This window comes from Anneissia japonica, unplaced genomic scaffold (assembly GCF_011630105.1).
Source record: "Anneissia japonica isolate Jap-2015-1 unplaced genomic scaffold, ASM1163010v1 scaffold6417_len956965_cov193, whole genome shotgun sequence".
In the NCBI taxonomy this organism is placed as follows: Eukaryota; Metazoa; Echinodermata; class Crinoidea; order Comatulida; family Comatulidae; genus Anneissia; species Anneissia japonica.
In genome coordinates this window covers 225,719-252,407 of record NW_022713977.1, presented here as the reverse complement: position 1 = coordinate 252,407, position 26,689 = coordinate 225,719, and the positions used below count along the sequence as shown (strand labels likewise).

The following is a 26,689-nucleotide window of genomic DNA, read 5'->3' as shown; positions in this document are numbered from 1 at the left end:
TATATACAGTATATATATATTGTATTTATATACAATATACGACAGTATTTATTTCTAGCCGTTTCTCAAGATAATAATATCTGGCAGAACGCCCTCTTGAGGCGCACCATTGTGCAATACAATGTTCCCGACGGTTATTTGGACCTGTTCAACCATGAAGCCTTCGTGGTCTAGTGGTTATGACGCTCGCCTTGTCAGCGAGAGGTCGCAGGTTTGAATCCCGTGGAGGCATTTTATTACACAATGACTTTTATAGGACTTTATTCGTTGAAAAGCTACAGGTTAGCCTACGATGTTCCATCATGTTCTTATTAAACACTGTATATGTACCTTTGATAATTTATATTATATATAATGATGCGCCTATATGGTCATGATATGACGTCATCATGACCATACTTAGGCATGTCACTTTTTTTTGCAAAATTTAATAGTCTGGATAGGGCTTTACATAGAACAACAAAATGTTACTCATGTAAACATATACAGTAGGCCTACTTGATTAATGACGTTCACCTTTGAATTAGACCTCGAAAATGTAAGTTGATTTATGTATTTCGTCTCTTCTTGTGTACATGAATGAAAATTCGTCTTCTCTAATCAACAAGCACGTTCAGAATTCTGTAAGTTAAAAAAATAAATGAAGTAAGATCTTAGTAATCTCGCCAAAGTAGCAAGCCAATGCACATTGTCCTTGTGTTATAATGAATAGGAAGATTGATTCATTTTCATTTTACCTGTAAAATACCATAATGTCTAAAAAAATATCCGTGACGAGGAATTGTTTAAGCTTGAATTACTATTGAATATTTATTAGTTAATGTGCTTTTGGATATTTTCGGTAAAGTACTTTAAATGGTAAATCAAACCAAACCTTCTCGATTACGAACTTCAAATCGGAGATCAATGGTACACATCTGGCGTGTGTGCCCTTACGATGAGGTAAGCCCTACGGTGGAGGGTACTCCGTGTGCTCTGGTTCATTTTAGCCCCAGTCTGCCGTGAAAGCTACTAATCTTATCTCTATGGTTAATGCAGTAGTGACAGGCCACGATTAAACACACAAAAATTCCACATAATAACTTCGTTATTCTCCGACCTTTATTTAATGAATATACTTAAAGAATATGCTTAAATGGGATTAAACCAAAATTGTATATATATAGGCCTATATTTTAATCCGTATACCTTCAATGCATTGAAACGGTACTTTTTAATATTTTTTTTGTATACACTCATATATCCATTCTTTTTCATATATTATTTGTACATCTTTATATATATTTTACAATATACATACATAGGCCTAGTACTTTAAATATAAAATACAGTTAAGGGTCATTTAACGCATATATCTATTCCTATAAAATTACTAGTCACAAATTGACGTAAATTCATTTTTTTTCATTGATGAGAAAGAAATGTATATTCATTTGATCCTAAAATAACGGGTCATATTACTAATTCGTTTTCCAAATGTAGGTATAGTGATTTAAGGTAAAGATTGTATGAAGGTTTATGAGAGTCACTTGTGTGTGTGCTTGTAAGATATGGTTCCTAGTTCAATTTGATCGTAACTTTCCTTGTGTTTCAGTTCTGTTTCAGCTTGAGGGCTGAAATACAAGTTAGCTAGTTGCATCGTGTTGCGAAAAAGACGTTTAATACCGTGTATAGGCTTACCTCGTTCTCCAAGATTCATGATGCGTGCGATAACGTCAATTTAGTGTATCCGTCTGCAGCTGCCCAGTATTTACAATGTAAATACTACTAAGATAATAATATAGAATCTGAAAGACTTTTACTTAAACTTCAGAGAAGATTGGAATGTTGTTTTTCTTTAAAAAAAAAAACAAAAAAAAAAACCCATAATTTATATATTTGTTTTATTATATTTCTATTCAAAATGTAAACGGTATTGCGGTAAGCTTTCCTTTTCCTTCATGCCTGCATTGGATGCCCTTATATTCTTGAGGGCGATGTGTACACGACTCTTGTTTTATACTCTATAAATCTGCTGAGTAAGCATACTTTTTAAAATATTTTTCTCCACTGGAACTACAAAACATGTGAATTATCAAAAGGTTTAAAGCTCAAAGTTCATCGTCATAATTATCATCATCATCATCATCATCATTCAACACCATTATTATATTACTGTTAATATTACCATTTATATCATCATCTTTGGTCTTTTTTGTCATTCCTCTGTTGGACCTATATCATTTTTTTGTATAGAACGCACTAGGATAATGTGCAATATAATTATATTTGTTATACTTATTATTTTCATTAACATTATTATTCGTTTAATTATCAAGGCATGTTTGGAATTTTGATAGTTTGAATTTTAAAAAAAACTAGACACTAGGTTTTTTCATCAGAAAATCAGGCTTTTTATTCCCAAAATACGTCACATTTTGCCAGTCAGTTAACTCAACTTTCTCTGGCATCTATTTCTCGGGTGACACACTACTATACATCTTTCAACTTGGAATTACTATATTTCATCTGTATTTTGGTGTCTGGAAATCCGATCCTTAATACAAGTGATGATATTAATAATGGCAGCGAGGGTTTAAATAGCTTTTATTAACTAAGAATAATCATTGTAAAGGTCGAGCTAGCTAATTTAAGGTTCTTAGTCTTGCCCATGGCATATGCTCACTGTTAGCTCTACTTTTTCCATATCAAAATGACGAGAAGCCGTTTCGTGTGTCACTGAGTAATATGAGAAGTCGGTCGAGCAAAATTTAATTTCTTTTCTTGTTCTCTGGTTCCACACTGACTCGGGAATTGTTAATATTTTCTCAAGCAGAATGGGCAGATAATGTTGAATTATAGACTAGAATTTGTGACATCGATAATCATATAAAACGCATGCGTGGCAGTCCCCTGTTGACTCGTTTTCAGAAATAGCCTGTCTCGAGATTCTTTGTAAAATTGACACTGAAAGCTGCAAAAGGACCTTGGTCTTTTACGCCTTTTTGAATCATCTGGGCGCAGAGTAGACCAGCCATTTTATGATGCTTCCCTATACAGTAGGCCTACCCATGTGTTTGATTCTCGTGATGGTATGATTTAGTGTACTGCAATGAAATAATGACAGCGCAAAATCGTTTAGATTCGTGGCAGTCATGATTGTGACTCAGTTTGCTTCGGGTTTGGACAGAATAGGCCTAATACTTAAGATTATTATTTTCGCGGGAAAGCTTAGGCTAGGCGCTCACTGCGTACGACGAATCCGACTCCGCTCCCTGTGAACGTTCATGTGATGCCGTCAGCTGATTTTTGGTGGCAGTCTGAACCGATCGTCATTAAAAACAATCAGTTGCGCGCGCATCGTGGCATTGTGTTCTTCATAGAATCGAGTTGGCCGACGACCGTCGAGGGGAAGTGAGTGCCGTAATTAATTTGAACGACTGTCCCGCCAAATGAAGCTTTTTGGTTGATGATAAAGCATAATGTTCGGAAGTAGGACTTTTTTGTTTGAGGTACGTGAACCCACAAAAATATCTCCGCATTTTGTAGGCGCTTGACGACGTGACGCAGCCGTATGCTGATGGTTTTCAAATGAACCTTCGTTAAATTTAAATTTAAATAAATAGAATCGCTGCACGCGCGTTGGCCGACGACCGTCAACGCAGGCCAGGCGTGGACCCAGAATTTTTCAAACGGGGCGGGGATGGGGAGGCAGACCAGTTTCTGAATAGATTAAGCGAGTAGTGCTTATTTCAATACATAATATTAATATGCATTGCAGTTTTAAAATTTAGTGACTAAACGTGGGAAGGGGCACACGTTCCCCCGTTTCCCAAACTCCCCACCCTTTACTGCATTTGCGCCTGCAGGCAGTGTGTGCTAGGCTTAAGATACAGTAGAACCCATATTAAGGGGACACCTTCGGGACCAAAAAAGTGTTCCTTTAATAGGGGTGTCCCCTGAATAGGGGTATCCCTATTCAGGTGACACTAACCAAAAACGCGAAATTGTCCCCTTAATAGGGGTTTTTAGCATATTTTAATACAACGATAACATACGGTACATTCAGTATAATTTTATTTTTATTAACCTAAGAATCAACTACTATTAAGTAGAATTAGATCTAATTTGTAGCAACAATTTGCAATGCAAATACAATTCATTTATAATATGAAATCAAGACAAATGAAATTAAAACAACATTAGTTTTATATGTTGTAGAAGTAATTTGGTGCAGCGGGAATGGTATGGTATCCCAACCTTGAGTTTGGGGTTTCAGTCTTTGTTGTACTATATACCTCCACGCTGTACTGTACGTTTCGCTTGTGTTCTGGAGCAAGGCACATTATCTGCATTGCTTCTCCTGTTAATCACCTGTCTTGTCGGGCTCTTAGGTAGACCATACAGTATGGTATATGTTATGCCCTCCCAATTTAATCAAACTATCACTGCATTGGTTCTTTACACCCAGGAGTATAAATGGATACCCTGTGGGATTACCTACTCCTGCGATAGCAATAACACATGAGGACCCAGTAACCAAGTGAAAATAAGCACTTTGTATCTACAAAGAAAAGGCGCTGTATAAATGACATAATAATAAAAAAAATAATAATAAAATGTTCCCAACATTATTTCATGCAAACAGGCAATCGTAAAAGTACAGTATATAATATAACGAACTCGTTTGTATCCAACATGACGACGAATAGCAGCTAGGTATTCTTATATTGTACGATTAGTTGTTGTGATACAAAGAAAAAAAAATTAGGTGTCCCCTTAATGGGGTTATCTGACCATTTGGCACACTCACAAAGTGTCCCTGTCCCCTTAATAGGGGTGTTCCCTTAATAGGGGTTGGCCATAGTGTTCAAATATATATTTCCCCTCGTTTCACGGAAAAGTGTCCCCTTAATAGAGGTGTCTCCTGAATATGGGTGTCCCAAAAGAGGGGTTCTACTGTATAATGCTTGCCGCTTTATAGTTTGTTCTGAGAAAGAACTAATGGAAGTTCAATTAAGTGGTCCAATGTCTTTGAATTAATGTAATAAGCGTTCTATCCGGATGGCATCATATGATATGCAAAGATCATTACCTGTTATATTGCAGTCGGACAAACGGAAATTGAATTTTTCAAAGATGATTTTTCTAACATAAGTTTTACAATAGGTTATTTGATTGGTAGTTGAAAGAGGAAGAAACTATTTTAGCAAATCTCACACTGCCTTCACCATAGTATATTGATATAAAAATAATAAAAACAAACATAATCAGTAATAATAATAATAATATTAATAATAATAATAATGTTGATGATGATACTAATATTGATGATGATGACAATAATAATAATAATAATAATATTAATAATAATAATAATAATTATACTGTAATAATAATGATAATTGATAATTACATTGACAATGATGACGATATGTCAATCTTGATTATTAGGATGGTGATGGTGATGTTAGTGATGATTACGATGCCGACGATGACCTTGTTGAGGTTGATAATGAGGATATTGATGGTGACGATGTCGGTTATGATGATGACCGCGACGAAGGCGCTGACGATTACTATGACGAAGACGATGGTGATGATGATGATGATTATTTTAGTGTTGAACATCCCATGTTACTTAAGCCTCAAGGGACACATTATACCTTATCTGGGTTGAGTTTAGTTAATAATTTTAGATTAACCTTCAACATCACTCGGTTATCCTAAGGACAATTTTCATATTTGAGGACTTCATCTATCATTCTTAGAAAACTGTATGTATCTTCCAGAAGAAGAGCGAACTAATACATTAATAAATCATTTAAGATGAGTTAAGCCGGGCACTCACTGCGCCCGACGGTCGTCGGCCGACGTGATTCTATGGGGAACGCAACGCCGCGACGCGCGCGCGACGAATCGTTTTTAGCGGCGATCCGTTTAAGGCTGCCACTGGCGATTTGTTGTCGCGTCGGGTCTGTGTGAGTTGAACGCAGACGCGATGGTGTGCGTCGGGGGCAGTCGCGTAGTAGAATATTAAACGTGTTTAATATTTCTCACGACGGCTTAAGACTGTCCCCGACGATAAATCGGGTCGGGCTGCGTCGGCCGACGCTGTCTGAGTTGGCTTTAACACTCATAGGGAGCGTCTAACACTCATAGGGAACGGAGTTATGTTCGTCGGCTGACGGTCGTTGATTGATTGATTGATTGAATGATTGATCGTGTGATTGATTGATTGATTACCGTATAATATTTAATATTTACAATATGCGTCTGTTAATTAGCCAACAATATTCTCTTCTAATTTTCAGTTTTGAATGCAAATAACGCATATAATTTTATTTTATTTTTTTAGTATTTACTTAGGTGATGTAGTTCATTGTTGGGACAAGAACGTTTACCTATACTTAGCTTGCCGAACACGGAGTCAGAACGTGTTCTACATCTATTACCGATAAGGCCTATATTGAGTTGTTCCCATGCATAAGCAACAGACAAATTACTGGTACATATTTATAATGTGTTAATATTTGAGTAAACCCTGTCCAGACTATCAAATGATAACATCACATCATGACCATATATAGGCGCATCATGACTATATATGGGCATGCAACAGATTTTTGTCAACGAAAATTTGATAATCTGGGACAAAACCTTTGGGACAAATACGGTACCTCATGTACTAGCATCATACCTTCAAAATTTATGAATAAACATATTTAAGTTTGTAATAGATTTAAATCAGAAATAACAAATTTCTTCACAACATCATCAGCGTCGTGTGTCTGAATTCATTATAAAAAAAAAATCCGTATTCTTATCGCAAACATGAAATACTTTGTTATCCTCCTGCCTTTGGGGAATGTTAATTTTACATTTGAGTAAGCCAATTTGACATGTCTAAAGCGATATGCGTGATGGAGATTTCTGTTGACCGGCCTATGTACCGCAAGTAAGTCTTTTGAGCTAGGCGCAAATTAAGCAACGGCAAATATCCATATCCTCAAGCAGAACATTTGAGTGTTTCTCTGCGATTCGCGATCATTTTTAATTATCACTATTTGCTTGTCAATCACAAACAAGATTAACTTTTTAATTGATTGACTGATGGTGAAGTATAGGTAACAATATAGTGGGGAAGAAACCAGGATGGATGTCACAATAATGTGCACGGCTCTGACAACTTGGAAGTTGACCGTTTACTATGAGAGTCCTATCGCATGTACTATTCTTTATATATAGGCATATGTAACATATTCGTATTTATGAATTCTTTGATGCTGTCTCTTATACACATCTAGATGTGTCTTGTTTGTAATATATATACAATAAAAAGGCACTCTAGATCACCTTCCGGAAATTTTTCTATGCCTACAATAATTATATAAAGAGGAGTCTACGAGTGTTCAAAAAAGGGGCAGTGAATTTAGCCATGAACTTGCTGTGCGTGCAGATGCCTTGACCAACTGGAACACTGTGGCTTTGGATTTCGAATCCGATTTAAGGCAACTGTTCTTTTTCAGATCTGCATATATCTATACGCTACGCCTTAGTTCATATAGTTATATTTGTGAGACAAGATATCAGTCACTGGATGGAAAATAGGTCTAAGCCTAATAATCACACAGCACAGAATATTAGCGCTATGAACTATAACCTAGCCATGCAATCTTGACAGACGACATATAAAAAAATAAGGACATTATGTACGTGTTCATTGATATTAATGGCGCAAATAATCGTACGTCGCCGTCAGTGTCGCCCCCCAGATGCTACCATTGTTTCTTTTAGAACGTTCGTCTTTTTTCATAAAGGTAGAATTATTTATGTGTGATTCATAACCATCCGTCTTCTCTATCTAGAATAATACAGTTTATCAAACGTCATGTACCAGGTTTTCCATAATAGATTTTCGGATCATTGTTAGTCCTTATTTCCTGAGGTAAATGAATTCTAATTTGCTAACGGACTCTACATGATGCCGGTTCAATAGAACGTTGCTTTAGGGACACGAAGGCGATGAAAATAAACATCAAACATCAACACTTAACACCTGACCATATTCCTATGATTATATTCAATGTTTATTTGGTTCTTTATTGTTAGCTTCAAGTGTTATGAAAAGGCATTTTGCGTTGCTAATGTGCGTGGATGGCTACCATTCAACGCAAAATTTGGGTTCGGGTTAATTAACTGCTTCTACATTTCACATAGTAGTCACGTGATTCAGCCATTCTATAAATAGATCAGTATGTCGATATAATTAGGTCATATCGATATTGGTATATTTATTGCTGATTGTCAAGTTCTCGTTGAGTAATAGGCCTATTTTGAACCAAGTTTTTATAAATCATGATGCATGTTATTCATAATCAAGAATATAAGGTTTGTGACAACATTTATGTTACTATCATAGAGCCACAGATATTTCTGCTAAGCCCCGCGCCTTGGATTTTCGATGTTGCTGCTAAGGTCCACAATATCGCACGGCAGCGTGAAAGTACGTAAACATGTTTGTTTGTGGAAGTTACGCGTATTCCTACTCGTGTTCTATTGGTCAGATGCTGAGTTTTATTCAAACTCCTGGAATGTGTATTGTTGATAGCGTTGATCGTTTATTGGTTTGGGCCTGAATATAAAGGTTATAAAGGTTAATTGATGATATGTTTCTTTAATTATTAACTGAATGTAATATCGTACTGTAGAGACAAAGATAAATACACCAATTAACAGATTGAGTGGTTAACACCTGAAGTAAATTATACAGACAAGTTAGCACACATGGGTATGTGAACATTCGCATTGCTTAGGCCTAACTTGTGCGACAGTTTACTGAGGTTATACACAGTCATGAACGATGATGAATAGCGGCATTCGCCCTCAGACTGCGTTAAGCTAAATTCGGATAGACGAAGTTATCTCTATTCTAAAAGGGAAAATGAGTCTAAGATTATAAAACCTAAAATGTAAAGCATGATCTACGAGAGATTGCTTATTCGAGTGAATCACATTCTTAAGCGGGACGAATGCCTTCTTAATTAGACAGTCATAATATCCCATAATACCCTTTCACTTCTTTGAATGAGACACTCTAGAATGTGTCGCTCATCCATCATTTCAAGCCCGTTGCTGAATTGCTCATGAGAAGATTTATTTGCTGTATTTTGTTTTAGACATTTTACATCTCTGTAAGCGATTTCCCACTTAAGTATCGATGGCTTGATTAAGCGTTTCTCAATAAACACTGAGCGACCCCATGCACCTTAAACTGTTTCTGATAGCTTTCTTCTATAGCGAGATTGGGTATTTTCATGCAGTTTCTAAATTCAAGTTTCGTTATAGAATAATTACATTATATCCCGCTAAGCCTCACCACTTAAATATTGTTGCTAAGGTCCCACGCAAAACAAAACTATAAAACTACGAAAACACGTGCGTTTGTGCGACAACATGTGTGTTTGTTGGACACGCGCGTATTGCTGGCCTCTGTCGGATTGATCAATGGACCTTTCCGCTAAGCTCCGCCCCTTGGATATTGTTGCTAAGGTCCCACAAGAAGGCAGTGTTAAAACATACGCGAACACGTGCGTGTGTGGGACAACACGTGTGTTTGTAAGACGCGCGTGCATTTCTAGCGCTGTTCTGATTAGTCAGTTGTTAAGTTTGATTGACACTCCGGAAATGTCTATTGTTACGTTTGATTGACACAAGTCTATTATTAACCTATGAACATATTACAATTACAGAATAGCTATTGTACTTAAGATTTTACCGTTCAAATACCGTATGTTATCATATTTTTTACCACATTTACATAGCAATATAACTTGTATGTTGTCAATTTCTTTTTATTAATTTCAAATTAAACATTTAATTCATTTTCTTTTTTCTTCAGATTCACTAATCGAAAATGGCTACCATATTCGTATTTATGAATTCTTTGATGTTAGCAGTCGCACTTGCCTCGTCATCATTGAAGAGCTATGCCTATGAGGAAGGCAACAACGCACCGAGTTACTATCCCGGTTCATCGAATGACACATCTTATTTTGACTTCTCATCATTCCTCGATTTTTCGGTTTATGATGAATTGGTAAACAGTGACGAAAAGCCGGTAATTAACCTAGCAGGATTCTACCCTCTTAAAGGCACAGAAAGTTACCCTATGAAATTCCTAGGACACCAGAGTCACTTTTCATCGTTGCTGGCACTGCAACACGTGAACGATCATCCAACAGTTTTAAAGAACTATCACCTAAATTTGATTAGTTGCGACACAGAAGTAAGTGGGGTTACTTCACGACTCATTGATATTCTTATGTTATTCGTAGTATTATACCAATCTGTTGATGAATTACCCGTTCCGCTCCCTCGTTTTTGGTACTGTTTCTAATGTTGCACACAAACCTGGGTGTTTGTATGGGACATGTGAGCATTGCCTTTTTCTGATTCGTCGTTTGATTGACACTTTGGAAAAAGTCAATATCTTAAATAATAAAATGATATGGGAAACATTAGCCACATTATTTATGATAAACCAAAAATAAAGGAAGAAGATTTCACAGAAGATACTAAAGGAAAATATTGAACAGCATTCTTTCCAAATCTCATTACGGCTCTGATTCGTGCCTATAAACAGCGCCACCACTAGTTACCGTATAATAGTTCCAGCAGCTTTCGAAAATTAGACCTCGAAATTTTGCAATTACTTAGGAGTAAGCTAGTTAACAAGACTGGTAGAATAATAAAGAAGATTGCTGTGGAAGATCATTGGGAATGTTTTTGACAAATTATTTGCATTAATGAACGATAAGAACCATCTACTCCACAATCAATGATTTCAGATCTGACAACCGGATGGGCCGCGCACACCGATCAGTAGTATATAACCCATTCATCCCCAGAAGGTTTAATCCATTAGATTGTATAAAGAACTCCCAATTAAGATTTCAGTATATTAAGCTAACTTTTATGTACTGTTATTGATGAGTCCAGTATCCTAATTCTTCAGCAGTTTGAATTTCCTAGAGGCAAATTAAGTAAATGAACTGTAATATTTTATACACCGTATATATAGGCAACACTATATCAGCAATTTACAATGTAATTAGTGTTACGACAGCCTAGGGACATATATGTATATAGACCTAAATTGTGTAATTTGGTCTATGTTGCAACACTGTTCGCCAGCCATTTACCCTCATTTTGTTAGATGCGGTTTCGTACTGTACTCCAAATCAGATAATACGGAGATTAAGAAATCAAGATATCATTAGAATCATATCTTATTATTGGCAAGTCTTGACTTATATGTATGTCTGAATTATTTACCTACAAATGTCGGTCTGTATTATGACAGTCTATCGGCTGTTTGAATTGAAGTTTGATACGTATGTTTAATAATAATTACTTCAAACAAAAATTCTGGCTATCATAGGCAGTCAAGCATTAAGCATGATGTCACTCGGAGAATACTTCAGCTTCAGTTATATAGATTCTTTTTCAATTAATTCTTTCTTACTATTGTGGAAAAAGCTAATAACCAAGAGGCATCTATTTGTGATCCACTGTCAAATCTCTCATACATTTCTGTCAAAATTCTCTGTTAATTCTGATCGGTTGACGTCTACTACTTTAACGTTGGCGCCCGATGTTTTTTATAACTATGAAACCAATCATTGTGGTATGATGAAATGATTTTATTAGTGCGTTACCTCAATGGGTAAAGTGCCTGTCTCCTAATCTCAAAACCCTGGGTTCAAATCCTGCCAATATCATAAACTAAATTTTTCTCACGACTAAAAAAACACCTCCATTCTAAGCCTTGTAATCAGAATTAATTTATGGAGTATTACATTAGCTAATTTATTTAGAAGTCTCTCTGAATATCAATTGACCTTGCAGGCTTAGAATGAAGTGTCACCTTCTAGTGATATGGTTCAACTAACAATAAAAGATGTTTTTAATGGCTAATGCCAGATTTGTAAAGCATCTTCAAGAGAGCGGCTTAGCTGAGTCGGCTAAACACTGGTGATAGCCACAATGTGTGCACTGAATCATGAAGATCACTAGGTCCCTGGTTCTATTCCCATCGCTACTTTTCTTGTGTTTTAGCTGGATTGCTGAAATGCAAGTTACAATGGCGCACCGTCTTTCGGATAAGACATTTAAGCCGTTGGTCCCGTGTGCATTATGGCCCATGTGCACGTTAAAGAACGCAGTACCGGTACACTCTTGGGAAAAAAGTGGGTTTTCCTTGGTGTAATTCACATAAAAAATACTCCTGTTCTATCCTTCCAATCCAGTGTGGGCGTATAATGGGTTAAAGGGCCAAAGTGAGTTTAGGATTTAACACTGATGGTTTATGCTTACGGTTAAATGTTTATGGTTGAAAATTTGACATTTCTATTGTGCTTTACTGCTCTATGCTCAGTTTTAATAACTTTTATTACGGATACGGACTATAAACCGTATGCCCAATATACACACTGTGGCTTATGTGCACCTTCAGGAACCCAGTACACATTTCTAGACGAGTAGGAGGTTACTGGTCCGTACAGATGGAAAGATGAGATTAGTTGGTAGCGGTTTACCGGGGTAGCTCAGAAACAACGTTACCCTTGAAGAATATTCAGCATCTCGTGCCATTTCAGTATAGAGCGCTAAAGAAATCCAACTATTTTACATCTAATATGTTTTTAATCAAGAGTGTGTTTCTCTGGATTGGGTTTGTATCCAAGCGTAAAGAATTGGGGAATCTGAGATGGTAAAATTTGGAGAAAACCTCAATAACTTATTTGGGAATTTATCGCTCATTTCAATATATCAGATAATTTATCAACATCAAATGAACAAATTCAGCTGATTAGCAGAAGTGTTACTGCAAAATCCTTAGATTACTACCCAATTTAAGAAGATATGTAAAAGGATATATGTCCGGTAATTGACGAGGAAATTGTTTCCATTTAATATGCAAATTTAAATATCTAATTTAAAGAGTGTTTATTGCAACGACTAAGACATTTTGAAAGCTTTTTGGTGTTTCTATCTGGCTGATTTATTCTTGAAGCTCTGTCGCTATCAAATTCTGTGTTACTTGTTTGATTGCCCATATTATGTGCATGACGATGTCATATTACACCCAAATATGGGCATATTTTAGTTGCTTTTCACATAAAATTTGATAGTATGAACCCAGATTTAGACTTGGCTTATGAGTGTTGCATTTCAAGTCCATCCATTGTTTTGCTGAAATTCTATGACACTGGCGTCCTACTAAATGCCCTTATCAACACAAATCCACTTGATTTTGGAGCCAGACAAGTAATTCCCACTTTCTCTGGCCATTGAATTTCTGTTTTCATTTCTAGATTTGCTATCAATACTATCTATCTTTGGTTCTCATGCAATTGGAAATTAATATCTCCATATATTTACCTGGTTGAAAACACCTGGAGGGAAATACTGTTCACAAAGATTGAGATTAGTATAGGCCCTATACGTTATCTTTAAATGTGTTACGCCTACATCACGATGATTTCCACAGACCCGTTCGCATTTGTCTAATTGTAATTCTTCTTTGAATACTATAGAAAATACTGTCTTGACCTATTTATCTGGGTTTATCTTGCTTTACTTTTGTTTCATGCTTGATAGAACCTATCTAGGAATTAATTAAAGATGTGGCTCATCAAATCTATAGTGCGATATTCACTTTACTGTGTTGTATTTTTGGTTTTAGTGATCTTAACGTGTTCCGTCTTGCGACATTACTCTTTCCACATTTCCATTTGTACTGCTCAAGGCAGGATGGATTGTCATAGTGTTTGTGTTTACATGTCCTTTCAGATCTTTTTAAATTATTATTTGGTCTTCCTACTGGTCGTTTTACTTTCCGTTTTAGCTCTTCCTTTTTTTTTTTGACTGGCGTTTCGTCCAGTAATCTAATTATGTGTCCGTACCATTTTAATCTTAGAAGTCTTTAGATAAAACATACATAGCCAGAAAATGTTCAAGAAAGAAAAGTTTTTAATGTTTCATATTTTTAATTTTGCATTTTTTAATCTAATCATCTTTTTGATAACTCAGTGACTCTATTTAGACATATACTTGCAAAATTATGAAAACTTTACTTTTAAAAATTTTACGTAAGGCCCAGATATATGCGTTGCTGGGATAACCTATATAAAGTACACTGCAGCTACTCAATAACAAAATAACTTTCTAGTGTTTGTAATTGTTTTCTTTTTATAACAGTTTTGTTTCAGAAACTAGCAAAGTTAATATAAGCTACCTTCTGAAATTTGCTTCAGGTCTTTACTTACAAGATATAACTATGTAATTGATGACTCAGATAATTTGCTCTATTAGTTACGGTACGTTATCCAAAAAACCAATACATTGTACAAACTCAATTAAAATAATTATTAGAGTAATGCCATGTGGTCCAGTGTGAAAGAGCAATACATTTTGTCTAAATGACCACTTGAAATATGAACTGCTATATTGACCGGTTTCTGTTATGAGAAAGCCCAACAGAATACAGACGATTTTCTTCAGTTTTCTTCTTAAAGGTGATGATGGTAATAATGATGATGATGATGGTGGTGGTGGTGGTGGTGATGGTGGTGGTGGTGGTGGCTGTTGTGATGATGGTGATGGTAGTGGTGATGGAATGATGATGATTGATGGTGATGATGATAATATTAATGATGGTAATTGGTAATGATGGTGGTGGTAATAGTGATGGGATAATGATGATGACGTTGATGATGATGATGATGATAAGGATGATGATGATGGTGATGATGATGGTAATAGTGGTGATGATGATGCTGATGATAGGGATAATGATGATATATTAATAATGGTCATTAGTAATGATGATGTTGTTTTGGAGTGGAGTTGAATAGCTTAGTGGTTAAGATGCTTGCTTTCCAATCCCAGGGTACCTGGGTTCAATTTCTGTCACGGTAACAGGATTTTTTTCACACGACCAAACAACCCCACTCCTTAAGCCTATATGAGACTTGTATGTAAAACATCATGTGTTTATGTGTGTTATGTGAAAGGATTGCCACCGATCTAATAAAACAGTGATGAAGTCGCTAATAGTAAAACTTGGGCATGTGCCTAAAGAAATTTTTTTAAATGATGGTAGTGTGGTGATGGTGGTGATAGTGTTTGGAAATTGTGATGATAATAATATTAATTAGTGTCATTGTGGTGATGATTATGAGGATGATGACGTAGTAAGAAAGCCACTTTATAAAGTCATTGTCAAATGGTGTAATAATTAGAAATTACAAATTTGATATGAATCGTGAACTGAAACTTTGTAGTGCAAACACTACAGAGCCGTTGTAGCTAATCACAATCAAACTAGCAAATGAAAAGGCACAATGCGTGACGTACTTATACTCATATATAACCCTGTATCACCTTTCTTATTTAATTACGTAGAGACCCACGCGTGATTACTCGTATTGACTTTGTTGAAAAGTCCTATGTTTGATATTTACAAATGTACTAGCGAGAATATGTCGGTATTATTCGCTATTTTACGGCTATTTTTATAATTATTATTATTATTATTATTATTATTATTATTATTATTATTATTATTATTGTAATAATAATAATAATAATAATAATATCATCACCATTATTATTATTATTATTATTATTATGTTATATATTATTATACCATTGTTATTATAATTCCTCTTATTGTGTTATTTTTTTTAAACTATACTTTATATATTTTTTCCAGTAAGTATTTGCTCTTCTCTGGTTTTTGCATAGTAACATGGCGGTAATTATTATAGCTCTGTGTTGTATGATATATCGAACGTACATTGCTATTGAAATTATAAATAGTATTCTTTGTCAGGTGTATCGTGTCCATAGAGTTATTATAAGAATAGTCTACTTATTAAGCGCTAACTGGGTGAGACGCCGAAGAGCCTTTGTTTGCCTCCAAGACCGTACTATACGTAACAGGCCACCGTGTCGTGATTGGCTAGAGAAGCGTTACAACATACTAGGACTTTTGACTGCAGTACAGTATCTCTTTTAGATGAACGCCTCGTTCCAAATGTAAGAGGGCGTATAACAATACATTGATTTCTGTATGAGAACTACTGTAATTTAAATTATTTAGGCCCACCTCCTCCAACTTGAAGTCTTCGCTCCAAAGTGGAAGGCCGATGGTAAGCGAGTCTCGGTTTGGGTGAATTTTCTTGCATTAAAGAGTCTGCATAGCCTATAAGTCTCTGCATATAAATCGGATTCCCTGACAGGACAGCTGACAGAGGGCGCTATTCAAGCCTAAATAGCGTCGCTTATAACAATCTAGCTCCCAGCGTCTGATATTAGTGGAAGGAAACGTAGCAGCACGTATATATTTGTTACTTGGTATAAAAATTAAGAATTCTGCAATAATATAAATCTCATTAACATATCTTCCCGTCATCGCTTTTTTATTTCAATTAATAATTTTGTCTTTTCTCCCTTTTTTCATAGTATTATCGTTGCTCTACATTTTACAATGCCTCCGTTCGTGTTTTGGCGTTAGAAAGTCCAAGATATTCATTTTTCAGACTTTTTTTCAATAGGGTCTTTAAAAAACACAACTGCGTAAATTCGTTATAGCCTGTAGCCTCTCCCTACTAACTAACATATTGCTGCTCTCCTTATTTTCTGCTACAATACATCTATTATTTCATAGTTAATCCAGGCTATTTTCTATCTTATTTTATTTCGGAAATAAATATTTTGAAAATGACTTGCTCTTTAAAAGCAGTTGTTTCAATATTAAGTCTCTCGACATTTACAGTGTCAAATCGCTTTCCATAAATTTTCTTCTAATATTATTTACCATTAATTTCGTACTTTAATAAGTCCAAGCGTATTCTATCGTTTAACAGTAATCGTAATACCAAAATATATTCAGACGATACTATTAACGTCATTATTAAATATCTTGGAGACATCTTGAAGTCAGTGCAAGCCATTCGAAAACGCCGTACATTATTTGATACGAAATTTCATTTCTCGACTGGTTATTGTCTTTAGGAGATCCGATTTATATCAATTATTGCCACCGCCAGTCGATTATTTAAATCTGCAAATTAATATTAGGCCAATACGAACTCAAGTCATAGCGCGCATTTCTGAAAAAATTGCTACAATAATAGTACAGTAGACCTAATAAAAACATTTTTATTTTTTTTTTTTTTTTTTTTGGGGAGCAAGATTACACATAAATTTAGAGTTTATCGTTTTAGACATTTCATTATTTCTCGCCACAAAACAAACATAATGGTTGGTTAATGTACAAATCATTTTATCTTCTTTATCGAGTCCACACGAGTTTTTGTGTCTTTGTCGGTTTAGCTCTACAAACGATAGGATTCCTAGAGGGCCGCGACGTGAACGCTCCCATTTTAATATAAAAAAAACCCTATTAAATTTAATATACCACACGATGGCGGTGATTTATATGCTGTGTAAAATGCCCCTCACTTTGTGATTTCCGTCCTCCTCTAATATACCTAAATACATGCTGGGATTGGTACAGTACTGAGAACAAAGAGAGTTGATGAGCCTAAAAGAGAGATACTACAGCATGATGCTACAAGTAGAGCAGGGACCCTGTTCGACTACTCAACTCACTCGAACCTGAAGCACCCGGTGTTCTAAAGATAATAACCGGGCTCTATACTAATAACCGCGTCGTCAATTTCACTTACTATATGACAGTACTTGAATATTGGCCGACGCGATTATGGAGAGAACGCTACGCCACGACGCGCGCAACGGGTGCCGTTCCGAATGCCGAAGACATTGTCATCAGGCCGTGTCATCGTCTCTATAGCACTCACAGGAAGTGTGGTTGGATTCGTCGGCTGACTTTCGTACGATCTTCGACCTACGCAGTGAGTGCCCTGTGTTCACACGAGTCTAGTGTGCTTGGAAAGATTTTTTTTCTTATAAAATTTTTGTCTGAGTGTTTGTATGTTGCTTCTTCATTGAAAACAAATTGTACAAGATTTTCGAAAGAACCTCGAGCTATCGATACAGCTGATACCCACTCAGTCACAAAGCTAATGTCAGTCAATTCTAATCACGGTATATGATCAGTCATGCCTCTAACAAGAATCGTTTACCTCTCAATACTCCAATCGAAATGTCACAGACAATTTAAAGTAAATCAGATAATTATTTTGTTAATTATATAAAAATTTCTATTGTTTACTGACGTCTATGTGATCATTAAACTTCATTAATTGGTCATATGATGAAAAAAGTATGAAACTGGTTGTTTTGATACGACAAATATTTGTAATCATAATCCGAATATGTTGAACTTTTCTTGAACGTGATGAAATTACTAAAGTAGGATATAATCAATAACGGCAAGTTAAATAAAGAATTATATAAATATATATACACACGGGATCGATGAAAGGACAGAGTTGATGAATTGAAATCTTGAACAGGCATCTGTACGTGGAAGGGATCTAACGTAGGCATTGGTAAAACATATCATGGAACCAGAGATCAAAATTTAATATCACCTGTGTCGACAACATAAGTAAATAAGCACCCTGTATTTGGCGAGCAACTCGTTGCAGGATCAACAGGAATTAAGATGTCTCTAACATGCAGATCTTTAAACGCCTATACGGCTTAGTGATCTTGTCTAAATTTCAACCTTCTCGCGTAATTAGAAGATATACGTAAAATGAAACATTAATTTATAGCATTTAAAGTAAAGTGACATAGCCCGTTCTTGTGTTTCATATACACACGCACTCGCTTACCAATATATTTTAGGTGACTTTTATAATCCTACTGTCATGTAAACGTAACATTATTACTGCCAATAAAATGTCTAGGGGTACATATATGACATAGCAAAACCATAGAGAAAATAGAAAACCAACTGATTGTCGTCTTATGTTATCCAGTTCAGGGGCAGATCCAGAAAGGGGGGGGGGGGGGGGGGTGGGCTGATCGATACAACACTATTATTGGGGGGGTCCGAGATTTTTGTTCTAGACGCTCGAAAATAACATTTGAGGTGTTCTGGGCTATCATTTTATTCTTTTTTTCTTTTTTTTTTTTAACCTCCCGAAAGGTGGGGGGCGGGGCCTGACCGTCCTCCCCCCTCCCCCTTAAAATCCGCCCCTGCAATTTTTCGTTATAAACTACTGTACAACAAGTCCAAAAAACATTAAGATGTTTTCTTTATGTTAATTTTGGTTTTGTTTTTCTTCCCAGAATAGAGTTGGAGTAGCGTTGATGCAATTGTTCGAAACATATTCTTCAGGTCCTCAAATATCTGCGGTAATAGGCGGACTTAGAGCAGAGATCACTGAAGCTATGTCAAAGGTCACAGCCATCATGAATCTAGTTCAGGTAAGATGATTGCTATTGTAAAGCTCTGTCCAGACTACTATCATATTTTATTTGACAGAAAGATGTTGTATGCCCAAAAATAGTCACGATGTGCCTATATATGGTCATGATGTGATGTCATCATGACCATATTTAGGCATGTCACATGTTTTTTTTTTGTTTCTTTTTTCAAATAAAGATTAATAGTCTGAACAAAGCTTTAGAGACACTGATAGAAAATGATGAAAGGAAAGAGAGTGATCCGTTGTTCAAAGAATGTGATTACCAATCCTGTTTTGATAAATTGAATGTGATTGCAGCTCCATTAAAACAGTAAAATAGCATTCATCTTTTTTGGTGTAATTGTCAGCAAAATTTACCTTCATTTTTATTTCGTTTGGAGGTTTTGTCACCTCACTGTCATATTCTCTGTCTAAATAAATAGGAAAATGGACGTATACCGTATGAATTGTCTTAATCGTGTCTCAATCAATCATCATGTCTTAATCAATCATGTTGTTTTGACGTGATGCCGTGCGCGCGTCCAGTACATTCAGACGATAGACATTCGTATTTAGATATATAAGTTAGACTATATATATATTGAAGAACCACTATCACCACGTTAAAATTAGATGCGTAAAAAAACAAACGTAATTTACGTTGCCTGATGTATTGCGACGCAGCTTAACCATTTCGCGCGTGTGCATGGCACAGTTATAGTGGAACAACCACCCTTTGCGTTTGCCTATAAATCTTTCTAGCGTAAACCAAGCCCTAGGCAAATCTGTTGACGACATAGATGTGTTAGTCATATATATTTTACGTCAGTTTGCAAGATATTCTATTAACATGTTTTGCTAGTTAGACATTTATTTCTAACATATTCAGGATGGATTGTTATTGTTATTGCAGACAGTGATCAATATAATTCAACCGCTAAGTAAAATGATGTTGGTTATTATGTATAACATTGAATTTTTACTGAATGAAGCAAGCCACACTTCAATTATTTGCACTCATGACATACTGACTTTCTATTCTTTATAACTAATTAGCCCTAAGCCTATTTGTAATAAACTGAATGAATGAGCTTGAGACGTGGTAAGAAAAGCGGTTATGTTTTACCCATCTTATTCAGTTACATATCACAATATTAGCCTAATCTATGATTTATCTGATTTTGCAACGAAAATGAAAACGAACGTAATCATAATTTACTTTGAGTTGAATTATATTATTAAACCATTAGTGTTGTTTTTAAATTTGGCTCAAGTTTATATAAATTGTACAGAAATCGTTCGTGGCTATATTAGTTACTGTATCCATATACGTATCTACGTCATCGTTGTTTAGCTCCAATAGACCTTTCCGGAGTGTCAATCAAACTTAACAACCGACTAATCGGAACAGCGCTAGAAATACGCACGCGTCTCACAAACACACGTGTTGTCCCACAAACGCACGTGTTCGCGTATGTTTTAACACTGCCGTCTTGTGGGACCTTAGCAACAAAATCCAAGGGGCGGAGCTTAGCGGAAAGGTCTATTGATGCTGTAGGCGCTTTAAAAGTCATCTTTGGAGGCGGATAATGATTAAATCGTTGGTGACTACCGTATCATTATCACGTATAATGGAAATTCTCCCTTTTAGTTAATGTACATTTTGAGAAAAAACAGGCTAAATAACCGGTCTTAAAATATATGAACTTGACCAATCACATGCCGATATTGTTGCCTTATAACAAGCACGTAGTTTTTTACGTCACAAAAACAGTCCACAATTTGCTCGAAGATAAAACATCATTGTTATTAGCTTGTGTAATTAAACAAATTACATTTAATTGAGTTATGGTCTTTGTTGGACAAAGTTTGAATACGACCCGAGTACGAAAAATTGATTAAAGAATAGGATAGAAATGGGTTATGAAAAAAAGGAAAAAAATAGATTGCTAAGTTTACTGAACATGGGGATTTTCCTCATTGACATAATGTAAAGACAAAATAATAGTAATAAAAAAATATGAGGTAATGAAAATCCCTTCGACGCTACTGACACTCGAATCAGCAAATGCAACAATGTAGGTGAGTGTGTGGATTTCTAATGGGTAGTGTACCTATTGAATCCCTGCGAAACTGAGTTGATTTTCAGTCAATCAAACTTACGTAAATTTGATAGGCTGAGGGAAAATATTGTTTATGCATTTCATATCAGGGTAAGTTTGAGTTGAACTCAACTGTAACTAGTTTGAAATAATTATAATCATAGTCCATAATTTATATATTAAACTGTTTCAACAGTAATGGAATTAATCAGGTTATATGATAAAACGGGATATCCAAAGAGATACCTATTAAAGCTCCCCTTCCCCGGAAGCAAATATCCAATAATTTTTTCTCGACTACAACACTTTATCGAGTCTATAATTAGCCGCGGGTGGCTTACGACTCTCTACATCAGTATTAGTTTGTCTAATAATGCAACTACAGCGATTGTTTTGCAATTAAGACAACATTGTCTTGGGGCTTTCAGTATGCGATAAGTATCGTGTTTATGCCTGAATTCAGCTTGCTGTTGATTCGAGACGCTGATCTTAGAAATCGCTAGGGATCCTTTTTACCGTTTAACGTCTACGTGATCGTAAATTCATATTCGCTTGTATCCAGTAAAGGCATTAGACTTTCAAAGAACAGCAAATGAACAGTTTCCGAATGATTGTGTCCCAGAACAGGTAGCATGTAGGCCTAATAATAATAACACGCTTTTTAGATGAGCCTGTAGACAATCGGTAACTTTAAATATATATTTATCTGTGATTAAAGAGTCAATATTCAAACACATGAGATTTGGCTCTTCTCGGTATTTCCTTCTTTGCTAGAACCTACAGCATACTAGATTCTTAATTACAGCTCTTTGAAAAACATTTACCAATAAGCAATGCTCCAAAATTAGCCGTAACACAATTTGGTTTAATGGCGCTTTCAAATGGATCTCCATTTGTACTCAGTAATATGCATAATGTTTGCTTTCGATAGTTAGGCCCATATGACTAAACTCTTTGATCTTTGGAACAAACCGATAGAGAGGCCCTGACCTATTTTCAAATTGGCCCTCAACCTTTTGGGGAACCTGAGGGTATGATGATCTTTTTGTTTCCTGTATTTATTAGGTTCACCTTACGCCTAATAATATAAATTGATGCAAATATTAATTATTAATGCAGAGAAAATGTCATCAACTTGGTGCAATTGTGTTATTATGCAAGCAAACTTTTATGACGTCATATCCGGTAAGGATACGGATTATCTAATCTAAAGTAGCAAGGCTTTAGTAGGATGAAAACAAAATAGTGCATAATCATAAATTCATCTTTTATTAAAAATGTATGAAATATGAAAATAAAATTGGGAAGATTATACTATACGTTGGATATAAAAATTACCGGTAATTCTAATCAGCATTGTTGTATACCTGTTATGGACGCCCTTCCAACCTCAAGCCTAACAATACAAAATTCTACTATAAAACGATATCCATTTTTGAATAAATTGTATGAAAGCAATCAAATACTCTTGATAATATGTTATAGTATTAACATACTGGGGGGTAATTTAAATGTTTTAAACATTTTTAATATTATCTCATTAAATTATTCTGTACATTTCAATTTTTTTTTTAATTTGCAATAAAGTTATTTTGAATCTTGAATCATGAAACGTGTAGAGGACAGAGACCGCTATTATTATAAATTGCCCGTCTCGTGAACGCAAAAAGGGTGTGGCTAAAATACATTCTAACAAGCGACTGTGTCACTAATCAAAGATGAGTATCTCAGTATATTTACATTTTTAGAAGCATTCAAAGTGGGACCAGAAATAAATGATGACGCAAACACGTGGGAGATGTCGTGCGATTTTTTTTATCCAAGGATTAAGTACTCTCAGTAGTCGATACATGTGATATATAGTTAGTGAATTGTGTTAATGCCTACCCTATATGTATATCTTTTATCTTAACTAAAATCCTACCCTAAGTACCTGAAACCATTAGCTGCGATGATTATCGTGTAAGACGCTGTTCCGACTAAGTCGTAGGAAGTACCAGGGGTATTGGTGTAAGCCCCTTATGAATATTTTAACATTGTAATATTTTGGTATTTACTTCAGCCAGTAGCGCACTTTCTTTGCTGATTTGATTTTATGCGTACGAAATCTAGACTAAAGAAAGCTTACTAAAGTACAGGCGGCATAAAGAATCGTATACAACCTTGCTGCATGTAAGTGACAAAATTGGACAATATTAATACTTTGTGGACAGCGGTGATAAAAACATACGATTTCTTTGGTATATTTAAATATTGTATGCATACCGTATACAATTTGATAAAAATAAAGATGGTAATGATGGTGGTGATGATAATGTTGTTGATAATAATGATAAAAAAATAACAATAATAATAATAAAATATTAATATTAATAATAATAAGTGAGGATGATACTAATGGTAATGATTATTAAGATGACGAGGGCAATGATAATGGAAATATGATAAGCCTAAATATAATTTCAAGAACGATATTGGAAAAGACGGCCAACTTTGAATTTATGTTTCATACAGTTAGTGAAATTCGATTTTATTTTACCATTATACTTTCTTTATTAATTTCTTCAACACGTATCGTCTACGAATCTACTTATAAAGTCATTTAACGAACATAATAAAACACGGTGTTTTATACTCGTTGACGTACTTTCCGAAGGCGGGCCGCACTTAAGTACTATAGTACGGTCATTAAATAATTTGCGAGAGGAAATTACGTGTATTGTTAGTGCAAAAAAAGTATAACGCTATAAACATCCACGCATTAGAGCACAAAAAATAAGTGACATTGAAGATTATTTTTGTATTATAGATTAAAGATTAGTAAATGGGAATGATTATTGACAAATCTATTTTTATTTTGAAAATTGATTTCATTAAAAATTTCACCGGTAAGTGACATTCTTCATGTAAACACAAACAAATAAACGTAATAGAAATAATTGTTATACATAATATGATCGTCATTACCAGTTTATCTTAAGTAGGTCTTCATACAGCATGTCCTTAAATAATATAATTAATATGGCCAATCAGTAGAATGTATTAAAGATATCAAGCAGACGGCGACGAGCGGACAACCCACGTGAATAATTTAAAGGTTGCCGCGCCGGTACTTTTCTATATATTTTTCAGTGTCTTCTAAAAACTTCATTTTTAAATTGGCCTTTTCGCTAAGCCCCGCCCCTTGCATTTTGTTGCCCTGTCCAGACTATCAAATGTGAAAGGTTATTAATAAGAGCAAAATACGAGAGTCTCTATGTTATTTGCCAAAAAAATCTGTTGTGTACCCATACTTAGTCATGATGCGCCTACATATGGATCATCACCATATTTGGGCATGTCACATGTTTTTTTTTATTTTTTAAATAAGATGTGATAGTCTGTGGACGGGGCTTTAAGACATACTCAAGCACGTGCGTTTGTGAGACAACACGTGCGTTTGTGAGAAAAAAAATGTGCGTTTGTGAGACAACACGTGCGTTTTTGAGACAACACGTGCGTTTGTGAGACAACACATGTGCTTGTGAGACAACACGTGTGCTTGTTAGACAACACGTGCGTTTGTGAGACAACACGTGCGTTTGTGACACACAACACGTGCGTTTGTGAGGCAAAACGTGTGTTAGTGAGACAACACGTGCGTTTGTGAGACAACACGTGTGCTTGTTAGACAAACGCTTATTCCTGACCCTGTTTTGGTTGGTCAGTTGTTACGTTTGATTGACACTTCGGAAAGGCCATGGCCTAACTTTAAATCGTCCTTCTATTAATCATTCTGCATACTCCCAGCAAACACAAAACGTTCTTATAACGTTCGCGAACGTTGTGGTTAGGTATGTCACAAAATAACGTTATCACAACGTTGTAAGAACGTTCAAACACTGTGACGTTCTGAAATTAGGTTATAAGTGCGTACATATGGTTCTACAAAATAACGTTCTTATCACCAATCTGTAAAAATACTATAACGTTATTATTACGTGATATTGTTAGCTGGGCTGTAAGTCTTTCCTACGGCCTCTCAGCTCCTCTTTTTCGACGGTGTAGACCTACATTTCGGTGCTGTGGTGATGCTGAATATTTTCTCGTTCGTAGTAGGACTACCTGAATGAACCGCAATGAAGAGTGCTGGAATTTGGGGATAAGCGAACTCGATGGGTTATTTTATATCTGTGTCCTTAAGCGGACTTCCCCCTTTCTTGCGTCTTACTATAAGCTCTCTCGAATGCCAATAGTTCACCATCTAATGGAGTACGCTCGTAGATTTGCGTTTCTTCTATTGGATAGCTTAAATTTAAGCCAAGAACACGCCGTTTAGGAGACGAACTAAAATCCTAACGACTTCATATGACAAGTTATGTATTATACGTCCCTCGGTTGGTCCCTAATGACACGTTACTAGGAATAAAATTAAATCCAGTTATCCTATGAATGTCTCTGTTTTCGTTAGGGGCCGCGCAGATATTGTCTTTTAGATTTGCCTAATTAGAACGACGTACCAGGATATGGATATCGACGCATAAACTGCCACGTTTGTTTGTGTAATAACAAAACACGCAGCAAGATTTAGTTAATAGACGTCTTGCAAACAATTGTTAATTTACCAATTTAGTTGTGGTTTAGTTTATTCATAGTGCATTGTGCTACAATCAGAACAAGAAAATGCTATTAAACACTAGCATTAAAAATGATTTGTCCATATGTCCATATGAATGCCATCGTTGAGAGGCGCTACGTGTCTGGGAGAGGCTGAATTCTCTGTTTCGTCTTTTGACGGAATGGACCTTTTCGCTAAGTCGCATCGCTTATTAGATATTGTTGCCGAGTTCTCACAGAATGACGGTGTATACGTTCTTAAACGCCTGTGTTTTTGAGACAACCGTGTGTTTTTAGACCTGCCCTGATTGGTCAGTTGTTCAATTTAGTTGACACTCCGAAAAGTCCATTTGCCGTCATATTCTCACATTGAACACTCTTTATTTCATTTCTCTCACATTTGATTGTGAGGTTGCATAGCGGCAAATTGCCTTTAGGATAATTAACCCGCCAAAATCTCCTTTCAATCTAAACATATCGACCACAGCTGCGACTGTTGTTGAGTCGGAACAGGGAGATGTAGGCCTAAGTTCAGCAGAAGAAATGGCCTTCTCATTCATAAGCTTGTCGGTCCTAAATTTGCATTTACTCGATATGTTA

The 26,689-nt window shown here is 35.7% G+C and overlaps 1 protein-coding gene across 6 annotated transcripts in view; it reads left to right on the top strand.

Moving 5' to 3' along the window:
* The window catches only part of LOC117108841 (gamma-aminobutyric acid type B receptor subunit 2-like), a 73,790-nt gene that overhangs the window by 29,003 nt on the left and 18,098 nt on the right, over positions 1 to 26,689 (top strand). For 4 of the 6 annotated variants that reach the window (XM_033251007.1, XM_033251006.1, XM_033251004.1 and 1 more), the window contains 2 exons: positions 9,881 to 10,267; positions 19,273 to 19,410. In XM_033251007.1, coding sequence (XP_033106898.1) covers positions 9,896 to 10,267; positions 19,273 to 19,410 — 510 coding nt within the window. In that variant the 5' untranslated portion in view covers positions 9,881 to 9,895. Of the gene's footprint in view, positions 1 to 2,625; positions 3,072 to 8,246; positions 8,371 to 9,880; positions 10,268 to 19,272; positions 19,411 to 26,689 lie in introns of those variants that run through there. The other 2 variants (XM_033251010.1, XM_033251009.1) reach the window with 2 other exon arrangements.